This window comes from Hyperoodon ampullatus (genome assembly GCF_949752795.1).
Source record: "Hyperoodon ampullatus genome assembly, chromosome: 3".
NCBI classification, from domain to species: Eukaryota; Metazoa; Chordata; class Mammalia; order Artiodactyla; family Ziphiidae; genus Hyperoodon; species Hyperoodon ampullatus.
The window spans coordinates 158,338,703-158,358,065 of NC_136916.1; the positions used below are offsets into that span (position 1 = coordinate 158,338,703).

Below are 19,363 nucleotides of genomic sequence, written 5' to 3' on the forward strand. Positions count from 1 at the left end.
GCTATCTAGCTCACCAGGTTCTCTTTATAAAATGCAGGTTCTGCATTTCATTTTACTAAATAAATGAAAGATTTAAATAAATGTCTATATAAGCAAATGAAAGGTAATCTAAATTTAAGGAATATATTAACAACCACTTACTATTGAGAAACATTATTTAGGAATATTAAGTGCCTATAATTCACATTTTATAAGATTAATAGATCTCCCTCTACTAGCAAACTGACCTAGTGTTTCCCTTATAGCATACATGAGAAAATAACCACCTGCATACCTCTGCACATTCAAGTTGCTATAAATATTTGTTGTGATGTATCATACACAAACCACCTTTTATTAATGTCTGCTGAAAGTTCCTTCCTGTATTTTGTGAAAAGGCCCTAACGTGAATAATGCATTTGAGCAATTTCATAAAGAGAACCTGCAAAACTAGTTTGATATAAGGTCCTGTTTCATACGTTCCCTGAAATAGCTTTCTACCAAATGTATTACCACTATCCCATATTCTTATATTAAAAAAACTTTTTTTTCAAAATCAAACTGTTTTTAATGGGTATCTTTGAATCAGGAATAATAATGCAAACAAACAAAAACACAAAAAACTTATTTGTAAAAAGCCTATACTGATTACATTTTAGAACATGAAAAACACATGAAGCAAACACTAACTGAAAACAAGTAAAATGCTGAAATATGTATAAATGTTAACATTTTATTGATTGAAGTCTGACCTATGATCTGTTTAAATACATATGCTCTTTAGAATCAAGGAGACACAGCAAATCAGTAAGAGATGGGCCATTAATTTTACCAGTCTTTTTAAACACAATTTTAATTCAAAATTCTCTCCCATAACACTTAAAAGTCTTCAAAATTAGATGGGTCTACTGCAAGTGATTCTACCAAACTTTCTGTTTTAAAATGATACAAGTTATTCCCTAGGAAACAGTTTCAATAGTACCAACTACAATATGGATCCTACAGTGAGACTTATTTTTAAGGATGGAGGTTAAAAAGAAATTTGGTGCCTTAAACTTGAAAGGGAATTTTTTTTGAATAATAAAAATTCTTGTGAGAATCGATAGGCATGGACTTTTGTGATTTTCATCCAAAAGAATTGACTCCAGGAACTTGAACTGGAAGTACAAACAGAGATTCTTGATTTTTTGTGAATTTAAAAATTCCAATTTCTATCGTGTAGAAATTTGCAATTCTGTAAAGTTATACATTTGTTAAGGCTGGTATGTATCAATAGAAAGAAGTCGTTTGTCTAGTAGGTAAGCCCTGCTTCCTATATAGCTTATAAAACACAACTGAGCTTTCAGGTTCACTCATCACTCACAAAATACAGTAACTTTTTTTTAAAATATTGCTTTTTCATTAAAAAAAAAAAACTCTGGATCTGAAAAGAAAATCTCACTGCTAACACTAGACTAAGAGATCTTATTTAAAATAATGATTCTTACCTAATAAAAGGATTTGGCTGAATATAAGAATGGAATGTCAGAGCAGAGACACCACTAACAGTCTGTGTAGTTTAAACAGAAGAAAAGCCATTTACGAGAAAATACCGGAACTATTCTAATTAAACTTTGTTTTATTTAAAAAAAAAACTGTGAGGATAGAAGTAAAGATTTTCTAAGGATCTGAGGGTTTCTTTCTTTCAGTTTTATAGTTATATCTGATGGGATATATTATATGTGCTAAGTGAAATTTGAAAATTTGAGGACTTAGGAAGTTCAGTGGCTATCTCTTAGAAGTATCAAAAGTCTAATGTATAATAAACTCAACTGGCTAAAATGCATTTTAAAGTAGCAATTTACATATTGTAATAAAATTTATTAGGCTATGCTATGGTTAAATCAGAGAAAAATTTGTAAATGTCTGATCTTAACGATACTAGTTATCTTTATCCAAGTGGTTCATTTTCATTTTTAAAAAATTTATAGTTCTTAGCATTCCTAACCTCTTTCAGTTAATGGGTCTTCTGCAACATAACTATACTTGGCATAATGTTTGGTAGGTCCCGTAAACCTATTTTCAAAAAATAGCAGAAGAGGGCTTCCCTGGTGGCGCAGTGGTTGAGATTCCGCCTGCCGATGCAGGGGACATGGGTTCGTGCCCCGGTACGGGAAGATCCCATATGCCGCGTGAGCGGCTAGGTCCGTGAGCCGTGGCCACTGAGCCTGCGCGTCCAGAGCCTGTGCTCCACAACGGAAGAGGCCACAACAGTGAGAGGCCCGTGTATCGCAAAAAATAAATAAATAAATAAATAAAGTGGCAGGGAAATAGAAAAAAAAAAAAAAAAAAAAATAGCAGAAGATAAAACAGCTCCCACAAAGCATCATTCTTTTGGTATTTTCAACAGAAAGTTGCATAATTTTATGAACCTTAATGTCTAAGTAGCAAGCTAAACTTTAGATTTGCTGTTAAATCCAATACTTAGGAAACCAAACAAAACAGCTATTTTGCTTAAGTCTTGAATAAACTTCAAGTTGTTAATATACAACATACACAAGCATAATCACAATTTGGGTTAGAATAAACAGAGCCAAGCAAAGTGCTATGTTCTGAGTCTTACCATGTTTGATGCATTCATATGTTGTATCAGCTTAGAATCAGGAACAATAACTTGTGGTGCTGCAGCTATGAAAAAACACAGACACACATAAAAACAAGGAACCATGAGGCTATTTCATAAGAATGCCGTACCATACTGAAAATTCTTTTCATGCTTTCCACATTTTCTGCATGCAAATGCACTCAACCATTTGATATCTCAGAATGTTATAAACTTCTATGGTAAATAACAGCTGTGACATACCCACCTTATACTGGAAAAAACACAATTAAAAAAAGATTTAACAACACCTAAGGACACGAGGGACCTTGGGAACACGACGTAATGAGATACCTAACACCTAAACATATATATTTCTGTGCATTCTTAAACTGGAAATTTTCAAACATAATTTAATATTGTCTTGCCAACTCACAATAACTTTGTTATTAATATAATGATACTACTGCTGGAATGCATTATTGACCCATTAAGAGTGAGCTCAAAAAGTTATAATCTACATAGTCTTTTAAAATCTTTTTCTTCCAATTTGACAGTTTCCAGTATCTTATTTCTATCAACTTTTAAAAAAATACAAATCATAAATAATGGCAGTATCACTTAAGCATAAAAGGAACTAAGTGTTTGATTCCGCAAATTTCAGAGAATAAATAGATAATCCCATTATCCTAATATTCTCTGAGTGAAGAAAATCAAATTTTAATTTATGATAACCTAAAATCCTAGTGCCAGGCCTGAAGGCAATAGGAGGAACGGTCATCAAGAAACATTAAAAGGATAAAATTACTTGATGCAAGGTACAGAGTAAAATCAAATATTAAGTCTTATTTGATATAAACAGTAAAATAACTCAAACAGACATTTCTAATGTGCATCAATATCAGTTTTAAGTCTTACATACACTCTCAGATGAGGCAAATGAGTAACTAAACAGTTACCTTAAGATGAAGTTTTCATTTATCTTTATTCTCCTCTCTGACAACAAGATTTACAAAACTTGAAGGCCTAGGAAGTTTTATAACTGAACAAATGCTTGTCATGACAGAAAATACTCCATGTAGAGGATCAAGCTTCTAAGCCTTTTCAGGGCCCAGATTTTCCTCAGCTGTGATGTTTTAAGAGCTACTTCACAGAGCCTCTATTAGACTGCAATGAAACAAAACCTATAAAATGACTTGCACAGTACAAGGCACTATGGACGCAGTCTATAAATACTTGTTTTTTCTTATCTTTAAACCCCATAATATAAATTAAGATGTCATATATCTACTCTTCACTTAAAGGAAATCTAATTCAGTCAATTTAACTGCATAAATTAATAGGGAATAAGAATTTCAGATTGCCAAAGTATAGTTACAAAAACCCTCCAGTGTTTATTTATAAAAACTAAACTCAAATGTCTTCATAGGAACAAATCAGTTTCAAAGAAAATAACGACCCTACTATATAAAATAATGAAACCCTTAGTAAATAAACCTTTATAGATCTGACTTAGGAAATCCACCATTGTGTAGCCATCTGAAAAAAGTAATATACTTACCTAATATCATTTTAGGCTTTCAGTTAGTGAATTACTTGTTTATCATTACTACATAAATAGGAACCACATTTTATACACACACAGATACAACCCCCTCAGCCAATAGAAAGGAGACACCCAGAGTGTTTCTCTTCTTTGAAAATGACAACTTTCATTTCCAAGTTGCAGTAGGATCAGCCAGCCTCACCTTGCTGTGATGCAGGAATAAGGACCTGCTGAGTCTGCGCTTGCTGAGGTACTGTCTGTTGCGGTTGAGCCTGGTGGTGGTGGTGGTGGTGATGCTGCTGCTGCTGGGGTTGCTGCTGCTGTTGAACTTGCAGTAAAAGCTGCTGCTCTTCTGAATGAAATCCATCTACTGCCCTAGACTGCATTAGTTTATTCTCCCATAACTAAAGCAAAGAATATTAAAGATTTCTAAGTAAGAGTCAGGGAAAACAACGCTGGACATATGGATAAAACATACTTTATTAGTCAGTTTATAAAATTTTCAAAACTGATAAATCTACAAATCTCTAATTCTTACCCAAGTGTATGCCACAATGAAAACCAATTTTTAAAGTACAAACCTCATTTTTGCTACTTAAGAGTACTGAAGAATTCTTTTGTTTCTTTTTATATCTTCAACAAACTTTCCATAGTAATTCCTTAGTTGCCAAGCAGTTTCATATAAGCAATTTTTCAGTAATCAAAAATCATCCTTTTTAGTATCAAATCCATTGTTAGCTATTTTATGGAAATCTTTCTTTCCTAACTTTTAGATAACATATAAAACATAAATTCATATTTCCTTGAACTATGAGCAACATTATAGAGGCAGTCCTCAGGTTAGAAAACCCTACCTTTCTCTATCTGTCCAACCCTACATAAGGAAAAAGAAACAGCAATGCCTAATATGCTTTCAGAGGTATTCTCAACCCTCCACACTTCTTGAAATTCCCTTCCCTCTTTCATTATGACAAGGATTGACAATCCTTTTTTGCTTAACCACTTCTATTTTCTCATCTCACCCTTGGATAGCTTCTGTGATGAAGGAAAAAAAAAATTAAAAGTGGGTAAAAACAAGGAAGTAAAAGAAAATATTTACAACTATTCCATCCTTCTCCCTAACACATTTCCTCTCCGTAAGGTTTAGTGTTCAATCTATAGAGCCCTTATAAAAAAACTGCCCAAGAAAGTTACAAACCATTCCTTAAACACACATATAAAATTTAATTCAGCCATTTTGTACACAAGGATCTACAGATACTTTGTTTTCTCCCCTAGGATCTACTCTTGGGATATTGCCTAACTCATGTAAGGCTTCTATCAGATCCTTCAAAAAGCTCCCTTTGCCATACTAACAGGGATTTTTATAAACTGCTGACACAACTGTTTTAGAAATTCTAGATCTACATGTTAATAACAATTCCAGCACATCTCTAACAATTTAGCGAAAAAGTAAACTAAAGGTCCATTTCCCAGAGCAACCATTCCCCAGCAGTCTCAGTATTTAGGCTCTCCTGAAGACTATTCTTACAGAGACAGTAACAGTATCTATTTCATGCGTTGTGAGGAGTAAATAAGATTTCCATGTAAAACATTTATCAGAGTCTAGCATAAAGTCAGTCATCAATAAAAGTTATTATAATTATTGTAGTGGTGGTATTAATTGTGTAATAGAGCATTACAACAGAAGTCAGGAACCCAATTAGTCCTGGTTTGGCCACTAAACAGCTTTGTGGACAAATTATTTATCTTACTTTGTGGACAAATTATTTATCTTCCCTGAGAATTTTCTCATCTAAAAAGGGAACAAGTTGAATTAGATTACTTCTAAACGAACTTCCAGCTAGTAAATCTAAGTCAGTGCAAATACCAGACTAAAAATAGCTAGGGTTCTTCCTAGGGTAACAAAAAACTACTTTTTGAGAGCCCAAGTTTTGTCTGGTTCATTTCTATGAAGTGGGCACCTAGCATAACACACAGTACAAAATAGGCTCAGACACTGAATAAAATACACTCTACACTCTAAAATACACTCTAAATGTATTATATAGTAAGGCTATATAGGTAAGCCTCCCAAACAGTTATCACCCAAACTGTCTACACTTCTTTTCCCTGTTTCAAAGCAAAACAAAACCTCGCTTCTTGTAGGCCAAAATCAAGGTGAAAAAAGTACTATTAATTAATGCTTTAAGAAACAGGTCTTTAAGGGACTTCCCTGGTGGTCCAGTGGTAAAGAACCCGCCTTCCGACGCAGGGGACGCGGGTTCAATCCCTGGACGGAGAAATAAGATCCCACATGTCCCGGGGAAACTAAGCCCGCACGCGCCACAACTACTGAGCCCACACGACACAGCTAGAGAGTCCGCATGGCGCAAACTACAGAGCCCACACGCTCTGGAGCCCACGCGCTCTGGAGCCCATGCACTACAACTACAGAGCCCACGTGCTCTGGAGCCTGTGTACCACAACTAGAGAGAGAAAACCCGCACACCACAACTAGAGAAGCCCGCATGCTGCAACGAAGAGCTCGAGCACTGCAAGGAAAGATCCTGCACACAGCAACGAAGATCCCACGTGCTGCACCTAAGACCCAACACAGCCAAAAATAAAATAAATAAATAAATAAAATATTTTTTTTAAAAAACCAGGTCTTTAAACCATAATTTTCTAAATTTAAAGCTTCAGTTTCTATCACCTCCAATTGGTCTACCCACTGCAATCCTGACCCATCACTTCAATGAAGCTTCCATGACAATGGTAAATATTAACAAATACACATTATGTGCTAAGTGCTGCGTACCACTACTCACCTAGTCTCCCAAGTCAATGATCTGAGTCAGAATCTACCCCAATGCCCTATCATTACTGTCAATTTCCTTTCCAAAGCATTATTTCAATCTATCTCTACTATAATGGCCCCAGTTCAAGTCCCTTCCTCCCATCAGCATTACTGCAAAGTGTTAATGACTAAGCTAATTGAGCTCCCTGCTTCAAATCATACATTCTACACATAATTATTGAATATCTCCCAGCTAGACACTGTTAGTGGCATTGAGAACAGATAGTTAACAAATCTGACAAAGATCCTTGTCCTTAAAGAGCCTACATTTTAGTGGAAACTTGTGCTTCCAATCTATCCTCTATAAATCAGTGGTCCTCAAAATGTGATCCTGGACCAATAACATCAGTATCACCTGGGAACTTGTTAGACATACCAATTCTAAGGCCCCACTCCATCGAATCAGCAACTCTGGAGGTAGAGCCAGGAATCTGTTTTAATAACCTATCCAGGTTATTGTGATGTACACTAAAGTGAAAGCTGCTGCTTTAAAGTATAAACCAATACTTTTCAAACTGCAGACTGCAACCCATTAATGCATTATTAAAAGTTAATTTAGATTTTTTGGTAAATGCAAACAAATTTTTCTTTTTAAATGTCAGACTGTACCCCTATCAACTGAGACTCTTTGAAGCAGAAGTCCAAAACTCTGTCTTTTAACTAGCACCCCAGAGAATCCTTCTCACTCTAAAGACCAAGCTCCTTAATGCAGTATTATGTTAACTTCTACAAATGCTACTATAACTTGCACTCTATTTTCCAAACTACCTGCAGTTCCCTGAATATAGCATACATACCTCCTGTCTAAACTTTTGTAAACTACTCCTTATGACTGACAGTCTTCCCACACAATTCCCCAAAAAATGCAAATGCAAAGTCACACAGCCGCAAAGAAATAGCTCACTGCCTCTATACCTTAGAGATATTTCTATTGGTACACTTTCACACTAAGTCTACCTTCTCTATTAAAGTATGAACTCCTTCAGGGTAGAGACTATGTCTTATTCATAACCTAACAAAATGACTAAGAACTTATCAGAAATTTAATATTAATTTCAAAGAGAATGGAAAACGAACTTGTTTTCTAAGATAGTTTCTCTATAAAGATGCTACCAACATTTTAGGCAGAATAACTCTTTATTTACAGGGTATTACCACAGGAAGTCTACATGAAATACAACACTCCTCTAGCCTACTAAATGCCAAAGATGCCCATTAGTCATTGTAACAAGCAAACATGGAACCACACATTTCAAACTGCTTCTGGGGGAGCAAGGGGATGCTGGAGTAGTGGGCCACTGAGAATCCATATTTACTAAGTACCAAATACTGTTCTAGGTAATGTGAAAAATACAAGAATAATACCATACAAATATTTGGCATTACACTTATAATATCAAATAATGTAACGTTCAAATTAGTTGAATGTTTTCTGTTTCTCTCCAATTTCATTTTAAAATAATTTTATTTATCAAAATATTTTATTTTTAAAATATCATCTGTTTAAAATAATGTAATACTGTTTTGGCAACAGTAATCATATTAATACCCCTGAAGACTACCAAGAATACTGAATTGTTATTTATTTATTTATTTATTTAGCTACCTTAGAAAATAGGAAGAACTCTTTTTTGTGTGTGTGTGTGTGGTACGCGGGCCTCTCACTGTTGTGGCCTCTCCCGTTGCGGAGCACAGGCTCCGGACGCACAGGCCCAGCGACCATGGCCCACGGGCCCAGCCACTCCGCTGGCACGTGGAATCCTCCCGGACCGGGGCACAAACCCGTGGTCCTCTACATCAGCAGGCGCACTCCCAACCACTGCGCCACTAGGGAAGCCCAGGAAGAACTCTTTTCTCCACGTTTTTATAGTACTTTTTCCCCCCAACACTATAGCTATTGTTTCTGGCAGTCCTATTTCAACAATCTTTGCCAGGTCTCTGGAATTAGACATGGAGAAAATTCATTTTCTGTTCCCAAAATATTTTGGATATGCATCATGTTATGCCCATCACGTTTACTAGACTAACACTGAATTCTTAACGTGCACTTAAGTACTTTCTGTGTACACTCGTTTTTCACAAAAATTCTTTAAAATAGACATTATTATCTCCTTTTTACAGAGAAAGAACCCGAGGAACAAGAAGTTAGGTACCTTATCCAAGATCACCAACTAACAGCAGGCAAAACCATCATACAGTCCAGGCAATCTGACTCAACAGGGCTGGACCCTGAGAGTGAAGAGTAAATGTCCTTTAAATTTTAAATTTAAAGTTTAAATTTTGGACTCTAGGCCCTCACTTGCCTCACCGTAATCCCAGCACTGGTCCGAAGTTCTAATCTCTAAACTGTACTGCTGCTATCAGAGCAGGTCTAGTCACAACTCTGGTACCTTCCTTATCTGGAGACAAAAGGCTTAGCTTCAAGTCTCTACCACTTGCTAAATGATCTGTCAAAGCATATTTATTCCATTTTTTGATCTATAAAACGTTACCAGATCTACTGCTGCCTGGCAGTATGCTGGGCTAGAAATTCTAAAGGATTCTCCTACTCTCACAAAAACAACTAGATCCTGGATAAAACATAAGACAATTGAATTTTTGGGCTCTTTAGAAATGATGTTGGGGAACAGAGCTTTCCCCAAGGCCAAATGATGTAGAACAGTAGATCATCATACAACTAATGGTTCAAGTATTTATACACAACTAGAGTATATTTAGAATAGTGGTTCTCAATCAGGGGGATTTTTCCCCTTCTGCCCCGGGGACATCTGGCAGTGTCTGGAGATATTTTTGGTTGTCAGAACTAAGGGGTGCTACTGGCATCTAGTGGGCAGAGATCAGTTATGCTGCTAATATCCTACGATAACTAGCCTTCTACAACAAAGAATTAACAGGTCCAAAATGTCAGTAGTGCCAAGGATGAGACAGATCTAGGGGCAGATTAACTTCTTCAGATTTGTCTCCAAATGAGGAATTCTTCTCACTTTGTTTTATTGAGAGGCCATGTTTTCTCTCTCCCATTGTACTTGCTATTTGGATAGGGGTGGGTCTGACAGTTTAGAAATCAGGATAATTTTATCACTTACTTTGAAGAGGACTTCTAGACTGTCATTTCCACCCATAGTCATTTACCAATCTAAAACACAATTTACATTCAAATATAGCTTTATTGAAAATCAAGTGGTGATCATTTTCTAATGTATAGAAATCCTGAATCACTATGTTGTGCACCCAGAACTAATACAGTGTTGTAGGTCAATTACACTTCAATTAGAGAAAAAAGCAAGAAAACCAACATTATGCTTTATGCATCTTTTCTATCTCCCACAGTTCATACATTAAAGGAGACCCGCAATGTTAAGAGATAACCTCAAAAATCAGGTTGAAGTTTTTCAATGCAGAAGGTCCCTTCCTGAATTATCTAGTTAAACTTCAAATTACAGGCACTCTCATTACTCATCTTAATTCATAATCTAATACACCACTGTATCCTGCACAGCCGTATGGAAGCTTTTGATAAAAGTTTGTAAAACACTATAAAATGGTGAGAAAGGGGACAGAACTAATGACAGAGTCCTTTATAAACCTTAAAATATGAAATATTGTTAGTTTTCATTAGCAAGAATATCCAAACCTACAAGGTCTAATACAGTAGCCACTAGCCACACATGGTGATTTAAAGTGAAATTAATTATAATTAAATAAAAATTCAGTTCTTCAGTTCCACTAACCATATTTCAAGTGTTTAATAGCCACATGTGGCTAGTGGTTACCATACTGGAGAGCACAGATATAGAACATTTTCATCACCACAGAAAGTTCTACTGCATAATGCTGGCTGGCTGTCAGACTGTTAAAACTAGGGCACATTCTGGAAATTCTAATGAGATCCTGAAGAAATTTAGTGCAGAGAATTAAAATAACAAACTCATTTCAGTCTAACAGTTTTATATTTAAATTCAGCTACAACCCAGAATAAAAGAGTATGCCCCGTTTAAAAAACAACAAAAACATTAAACTACTTTTTTCAGTTAGATTCTGGAGCAACATGTTATTAATTTGTTTAATTAAGTATTTACTGAATGCCAACCACATATGCCAGGCATTGTGGTAGAGGCTGGGAATTCAAAGTTGAATAAGTCACAATTTTTGTCATAGAAATCTAAGCATTAAACAAAAAATCAGTGCATAACCTATAAAACGTAGATATTATTTTTATACTACTTTTATACTATATTATATGTACATATATCTGTATATATGTGTATACATGTATAAAGTCTTATGTACTAAAAATGCAGGTGGAGCTATTTGGTCTCAAAGATAGCTCATTCTGTTTGGAAAGAACACCTTGATTCTAACTGGGACCAGTAGGAAAATATCAACAGACTCTGTGAAAAGCAAGAGGAGATAACAACTTGGATTGACCACTAGTCTGACATACCGCAAATTAAAGCCTTTGGGACTAATTTTTTGCACCTAAAAATGCTGTACCTTCTACATAAGATCACAGAACTACAAGGACAACCATTATAAGGCTATAACATATTTGTAAAATATTCATTACATGTAACATGAAGGAATCAGAATAAGTTTATTCTCTTCTTATTCATATCCCTGAGATACTTTATGTGTTTGAGTAGTTTATATTGCTATTCCTCCAACTCATGTCTCAGAGTTGGCATTCCTTCACTTGTATTTTTAAATACCTACTCTTCACTTTCAGTAACCATTACATTTCTCACAAGGTAAATAAATATTTCCTCGTCTCATTCAAACCTATATTTTCCCTTCCTCAAAGGGGCAGATTCATATTGAAAACTCTATAGAAGCTGCCCACAGATGCTGCAACATTCTAAGATATATTTCATCACCACAACACAGGTGAGATTTGCTTTATTTAAAATAGTAAGTTGCTAAATTGCAGCCTCCACACCTCTGTTGAGTGGATAAATAAAACCACAACAAATGTTCCTTAGCATTCATTAACTGTGATTACTTATTTATACATAGCTCTAAAGGAGCTCAATTCCCAATCTCTAAGCCAGCAGTTCTAAAACTTTTTAGTCTGAGTCCTTTATCATTTTTACAAATTAATGAGGACCTCAATGAACTTTTATGAAATTTTAAATAAGATTTTTTTTAATGTTGACATTTAAAAATAACAACGTGGGCTTCCCTGGTGGCACAGTGGTTGAGAATCTGCCTGCTAATGAAGGGGACACGGGTTCGAGCCCTGGCTGGGAAGATCCCACATGCCACGGAGCAACTAGGCCCGTGAGCCACAACTACTGAGCCTGCGCGTCTGGAGCCTGTGCTCCGCAACTAGAGATGCCGCGATAGTGAGAGGCCTGCACACCGTGATGAAGAGTGGCCCCCTCTTGCCACAACTAGAGAAAGCCCTCGCACAGAAATGAAGACCCAACACAGCCAAAAGTAAAATAAAATAAATAAATAAATAAATAAAAGAAATGCATTTCCATTAAAAAAAAAAAGATCCAGAGGAGTAAAGAAAAAAAAAAAAAACATATCCATCACATGTTAACATAAATACTTTCAATGAAAATAACCATATCTTCCAAAAAAATTTTGTGAGAAATGGCTTAAAAGGAAAATAACTGGATTCTCATGTCTGCTTCTACATTCAGTTTGCTTTCGTTGATGTATATGAAGAAAATCTGCCTTCTCATAGCTAAGTAGTTGGGAAAGGAAAAAGTATTTTAAGTGATGGTTTCTTAACAGTTAGCTGCAATGTACAATCTGAAACCATATACCAATTAACTTTTCAAACTCTTCGATTAGAATCCATTAATTTATCTTTCACTTTGAAGGGATTTTGCAACATCATGCATTGGTCATTTGGAAAATATGAGTTCAGTGAAGTATGCAGATATGCCAAATGTGAACACATTTCATTATAGAATATCATGAATAGAATATCAAACAACTGCATGTCTTAATATCAACAATGATCTCATCTCAACCTTTACGTAAACATCTCTTTAATACTTGGTACATCAAAATGGGAAGCATGCATAAAGCCCTTCTGCTGCATATGGAACAGTTATCTCAAGGAAAAGCACTTGTGTACATTTGAGTTGCAAGTTTAACTGGTCACTTTTTTTCATGGAATACAACTTTTACTGGAAATATGACAAACATACTATAATTATTCAGACTTGGGCATCTGTCCAACCACATGGACCCCCTGAAAGAGCCTGTGGGGAAGTCCACTGACCATATTTTGAGAACCACTGTTCTGAGCAGTAAGGCAAAAATATTCCATGATTTCATGAGTCATTACAGCATCAAGAAAACACAAATGCTAAATAAAAGTATCTATATATTTCTGCTTAAATCCAAGTAAATAGAAGAGGCAGAAAAGCAGCTCCCAAGCTAGAATACATTATAAACCAAATATTTGGCCCACATAGAGAATCGGACTCCAGAACGTGAAATTTATCAAGCACTTAATCTCCACAACATAAATACATTTTAGAATACCAGTGCATTAAGACCACAAAAAAAGGAAAAAAAAAAAAAACCTTGCAGGAATGTCAAGTAATTAAAACATAAATGGATATTAACTGCCCATTAATAATAGCTAATACTATTGCCAGGCACTTTGCTAAACACTTTATATAGTCATTACATTAAATCCTCAAAACAAGCCTAAAAGGTAAGTACTACTAATTCTCATCTCACATATAAGGAAACTGAAATATAAGCAGTTTGCCTAAGGTCAGAGGAAGAATGGATGGTAGAGCTGGGATTCAAAACCAGCACCCTTCACATAACTATACTGCTTCCTGCAACAGTCAAACGGTCATCATATGGCAAAATTACAGAGTATAGTTTCTGACTGAAGAGAATGTTTAAAAAAAAAAAAAAAAAAAAAGCAGTAAACTCACAGTTTTTAGTTCCATCAGAACTTGTTCATCGACTCCATCATCCAAAAAGATGTCTCTCACATCATTAATTACATCTTCAATCACAGATCTGTATAACTTAGGCTTTAAAGGGAAAATAAAAGACTGCTGAAAAACACATGTTATTTTCACATATTAAAATATATAACATTTTCACAAATTCAAAACAAATGTAATACAACAGTCCCTTTTCCAACTCTCTAAAACTTATTTTAGAAGATATAACTTTAAAGGTATGGCCATTCCCATAAACATCATTTGCCTTAGTTAAAATGAATTATTTGATGACTGCATATTTTAATAAAGGTTTTACGACTGTTTAATACAATTCATATACAGAAGATCATCAAAGATACAAGGTCTATACAGTTTCCAGTTGTAATTTCCCATGTTGTTATAGTCAAAACACTTAATGTGTTTTGACTATATCCAACGATATAGTTATATGGGTTGCTATGTCTGGTTTTTATTATTCCTTGCTTGGTTTAACCCGTTGTATCTCCTAACGTCATCGCTGTCTTAACAGAAACTTATGTCCTGTGATTTGCCTGGTAATAATCTGCAACCTAATAAGTATACAAATTTAAAAATCACCTAATTTCAGTTTTTGTTACCCAGTCTGTACCTTTAAATTATACCATCAAGCTGTTCATATAACCACAATAACAGGTCTCAAAGTCTTAGAGGAACATGACACAATGATCTCTTTTCCAGGATTTCTCTCCTACTACTGCCCAGATGATGCTATGGAATAGAATTATAAGCAGCCTCAATATTTATTTTTAAACTATTATTATTATAACTATTATTGTTGGCATTACTTGGGGGGAAGCTTGCTTTTAGAAGGTTGACAGAAAAATAAAATGAGAATAGATGTGAAAGCACTTTAAAAGTATAAAGTACTTTTTAAAAACCAAAAGGTAAGAGACGGAAGAATTTGCCCAACCCACATCCTATCTTTAATGGACAAAAGGAAGCTTGCTTGTCAGAGTGTAAAACCAGAGATGCCTTGCTATAAATCTTATCCATTATCACACAGAGCTAAGATCAACAGCCTTTTTAATACTTTGTCATTATTTGTGTTTTATATCTTGCTTAAAAGTTACTGCTTACCGAATAAAACCAAGGGTTTGCTCTCATAAGAAACTCAAACAGATATAAATGTTTCATTAGCATCTCTCCCAGCAATACTGTTATCACAGGGGAAACTTCTTATGTGTCCTTGTCCAGCCAAAAATACAAATAATGAGTTCCTCTATACAATTTACCTCAACCATTAAAAACTATTTGTTCCTTTTCATTACAACCAGAAAAACAATTCATGTATCTAGGTTCTCACCTTTGCCGTTCCACTCACTCACCTGCTTTTTATTTTGCCAAATCTGCCTCTGTGAACTAAAATTATTCATGTGATTTCTGCATCTCTACAGTGCCTCCTTATGCTAGCATTCTTATTCTATACATAAGGAAAGTCTATCTGACTATGGGTATCACCTTATCTATAGCAATTCAACTACTGAATTACAAAAATACATTTATAAAGTGTTTTTTTAAACCTGACTCAAGGCATTATAAAGATACAGTGTAATTTTAAAATGGTAGTATAAATCTCAAATTGATGATATAAATTATTTTTTCAGCAAAATAGATGTTGTTCTGGTGTTTCTGAAGTCGGTCATCCCTAAAAATACTCTGCTTGGATATATCCACACATTTATAGGTACAATGTGCTTTTTTCTGGCACTCCCTACTTAATGAATCAATCTTGCTTTAAGATTTTGCTTTTGTAATTTAATTAACCCACAACTTGGCCACTTAATGGATTCATATGCACTATAGTTAAAGAAAGGGAAATGTGTATTATTCATGAAGTATACGCAATTTAAAATTGTTCAAGAGTTAAAAAGCGCGCAAAATACTGACGTTTTTCAAAGTATGTGAGTACACAGGCATTATTTGAAATAAGCAATTTCTTAATTATTATTTAAAATACTAAACTGTACTTAAGCCAAAGTTTTTGCCTTTTATGAAATACACGGTAATTTAGGTTTGTCCTGGTTTTCAAAAACCAGATATTCCAAACTTAAAAACTCGTAAATTAAAGGGCCATTAGTGCCATTATCTAATGATTAATTAAAGGATTTCTTTCAAAAGTGTTAGTCTCTGGTACAATATTGGAAAATAAGTTGGATTAATTTCTATATTGGATATCATATTAACATCCAATGCAGCAAAAACACCGTCTACTTAGAATTTTAATTTTTTAATACCCAGTTTGCACTAAGCAAATTACTCACAATTCCCCGATCCATAAATGTACTGTAGACATAGGTCCTACGTCGAAGCTTTAGGCACTTACTATTTCTTTGAAAAGCTTCGTATCTCAAATATTATAGGAAAACATAATGAAATATTAGGAGCTATATTTCTAACATTTCCTGAATACGTGATAAACAAAATACTACCAATATCAAATCCTCCACAGCTAACAATTAATGTAGAAAACTTTTCAAAAAAAATTACCGACAATAATGCATGCATCTTCTGAATACAAGAACGATTAGACATCTGAGCTTAAATTCTCTTTAAAAAATAAAAATAAAAAAAAATAAAAAAGGATGGCAAGTCTGTCTTCCCCTATCAAAGACCGCAAATCCCAGCTGCTGTATGAAAACAAAAACTTGGGGCTCTAAAAGCAGACCCGGTTGGGCACGAAATTACAGTGTACGGAAAGGACTTAAGAATAAACTGAGCTCTGCACGCGCCAGCCTCTCGCCTCGGGAGCACGCACCTCCCAGCCCCGCTCTCAGCAGCTCTCACTATTTAAAGCCGGATCTGGTGTTTAAATGGAGAGGCGGTGACGTAGGCCTGAAAAGCACCTTCCCATCCTGGCAGAGTCTATATTAGAGAGCGGCAATGGCTCTATATAAACAGGGCAGCCAAAGGGAGGAGGACCACAAGGCTCAGGGACTGAAAAGCAGGGTAAGCGGCCGCAGCCATGATGGATCGACCCGAGTCGTCAACGGTACGGAGCCGGGCTGCCGTGGGCTTGTCTGCATTTGGGACCGGGCAAAAAAGTGTTTTATTGTCATAATAAAAATAAGAGAGTGGGGTGGACTAGTGATCACATTTTGCGTTGGTGACTGAAAAGGTTATTTATGTGACTGCTTTTTGCAAACCTACGTGATCGCAAGTAAGAAAAAAGGGACAAACGGTGAGTAGTAGGCAAATTTCAAGGCGAAAGCGGGGCACTTTGACCACTACTGTAAGCTTTGTTTGTTTTGGTGCTTTTGCTAGTCGAAGATACGATGGGGGTTTTGCTTCCCCTTCGCCATTTTACCGATTCGGAAGGAACCGAGATAAGTGCTTTTCAACCTTCGTCCTTTTTTTTTTTTTAAACATAAAATGGCCCCACTGAAGGCTCTTTAAGCACAACCGCCAAAACGCCCAAAGTAACCCCCAAAGTAGCCATTAACCTTTCACTGCGTTAAAGTGGATCGCGGTGGGTCTTGGGGATTCGCCCAGCTCCCCAAACACGGTTTTTGTTTTGAGGCTGCTCCGGGAGCCTTCTCCAGCCGGCGCGGCCGGGCCCGCTTCGGGGAGAAGCGGCGGCGCCCCTCCCGCCCTCCCTCCTGGCAGCCGGGGTCTGGGGCCGGGGCCGCGCGCTCGCCCCGGCCCAACCGCCCCGCGGCGGCCCCAGGCCCAGCAGGCGCCCCCGCCCTCCCCGCCGCCGCGGCCGCGAGCCTCGGCACCCCCCCGCGCCCGCCGCCCGGCGCACCGGCCCGCTCCGCCTGAGGCGGGAAGCGGCGGCGGCGGCCGCGCGGGCGACTGAGGAGAGTCGAGGCCGGGAGTCGCGGCCGTCCCCGCCCCCGCCCGGTCCGGCCGTTGCTGCCGCCTGAACGAAGCCCCCGCCGGCCACCAAACCACGTCCTTACCACGGTGTTTGTATTTGCCGAGTTCGCCATTTCCACACACAACACAAACAAGAGGGGGGCAACCCCGAGAAAAGATGAAAACAAAAACAAACAAATAAAAAAAAACACCCGGTGACCCAAGCCACCGCAAAATTGGGGGGAAAAATTTTTCAAACAAAATCGGATCCTGACGGAGGAGAGGGGAGCGGTGAGAGGAGGTAGAGGAGGAGGAGAGCAGTCCTCGGAGCTAAAAACTCGAGAATCGCCCTTAAAAAAAAAAAGGCCACGACCCTTCAGGGGTCCCGGGGGGCGTTGCCCGCTCCCCACCCCGCACCAAGGAGGGAAACCACCACCGGTCGCCGCTCCCCGCGCCGCCGCTGCCGCCACCGGCTGCAGCTCCAGCCGTCCGGTCCGCCCGCTTCTCCCCTTTATATAGTGAGCCAACAAGCTGCGCGAGCCGCCGCCACCGCCGCTGCCGCCGAGAGACAGGGCGGAGGGGGAGGGAGGGGCGGAAGGGGCGGGGGCAGAGGTGGGCGGGGCTGAGCGCGAGACACCGCGAGAGCCGCGTGCGCAGGCGCGCCGGGACGGAGGCCGCCGCGCGTCGTCACGCGCAATGGAGGCTGTTGTGAGGGCAGGGCCCGGGGACTTAAGTAGTAAAGTTGGACCGCTGTCTCCCCAAGTCTCGCGTGATCACGTGGTCGGCACCCAGGCGGAAGCTTTGGGATGAGGAACTTGCTAAGCACTGCCGGAAAAAGCGTGAGTTTTGGTGGCACAGGAGTCCAGAGCTAGCTGGGATCGCCTCCCGTCGGGCATTTATGCGCCGTCGCGCGCTGGAGGGGATAGGAAATGCGGAAGGGGCGCTGGCTGTTGCCCCGCTAGGAATGGCCGCGGAGGAGGGCCGGTCACGTGGCCCAGCTTCCTTCCCCTGGCGCGCTCGGACTGAGGGAAGTTTCAAATGCGGAGTCATCTCCGAGAACGGGCTAGATTCAGATTCCGAGTTACGAGGCGTTGGCACCTCTTGCCTAGGATGGGCCTTTAGCTTGCAGAATTGTGTACGAGTTCTTAAAAGGGATGAAAGCTGATTTGGGCCCCTCGTAAACATATTCCAGAATTAATAACACCTGCAGCCGTATGAGTTCTTTCCACCAGTAAGCTACAAAGTCTCTGGGTTTAAGTTCCCCAAAGGTCCGGCCTCTACTATCTCACGTACTTTAAATGACTTTTCAAGGTGGTGGAAATGCCACCCCACCCCACCCACCGCCAACCCGAATCACTGATAACCTGGATTACGACCGCACAACTTTTCCCGGTTTTTAAAAATATTGCCCAAATTCAGTGACTCCACATGGTCAGGACATACTAACATCTGAAATACTTGGCATTTGACACACCAAGTCACATGGCCTCTCGCTGCGGAAGAGGGGCAGAAAATGTCCATGTCTTGTACTGCAACTCAATAGGCTTTTGACCTGCTCTGCCCAAGCTAATCTCGCCTTTATATCAACATTTCACGCAGAACAGAGAATGCTCTGTTAAGAAGGCAGAGCTCACAGTACCTAATTTTCTTGTCCCTAG

General features: G+C 38.1%; 1 protein-coding gene across 1 annotated transcript in view; it reads right to left on the bottom strand.

The window, feature by feature from the left end:
- The window catches only part of GTF2A1 (general transcription factor IIA subunit 1), a gene marked incomplete at its 5' end in the record, with an annotated part of 40,833 nt that extends 22,994 nt beyond the window's left edge, over positions 1 to 17,839 (bottom strand). The window contains 4 exons of the mRNA XM_079700112.1: positions 2,582 to 2,646; positions 4,309 to 4,510; positions 13,857 to 13,958; positions 17,810 to 17,839. Coding sequence (XP_079556238.1) covers positions 2,582 to 2,646; positions 4,309 to 4,510; positions 13,857 to 13,958; positions 17,810 to 17,839 — 399 coding nt within the window. The remainder of the gene's footprint in view (positions 1 to 2,581; positions 2,647 to 4,308; positions 4,511 to 13,856; positions 13,959 to 17,809) is intronic.
- Between the last annotated feature and the right edge of the window lie 1,524 nt (positions 17,840 to 19,363).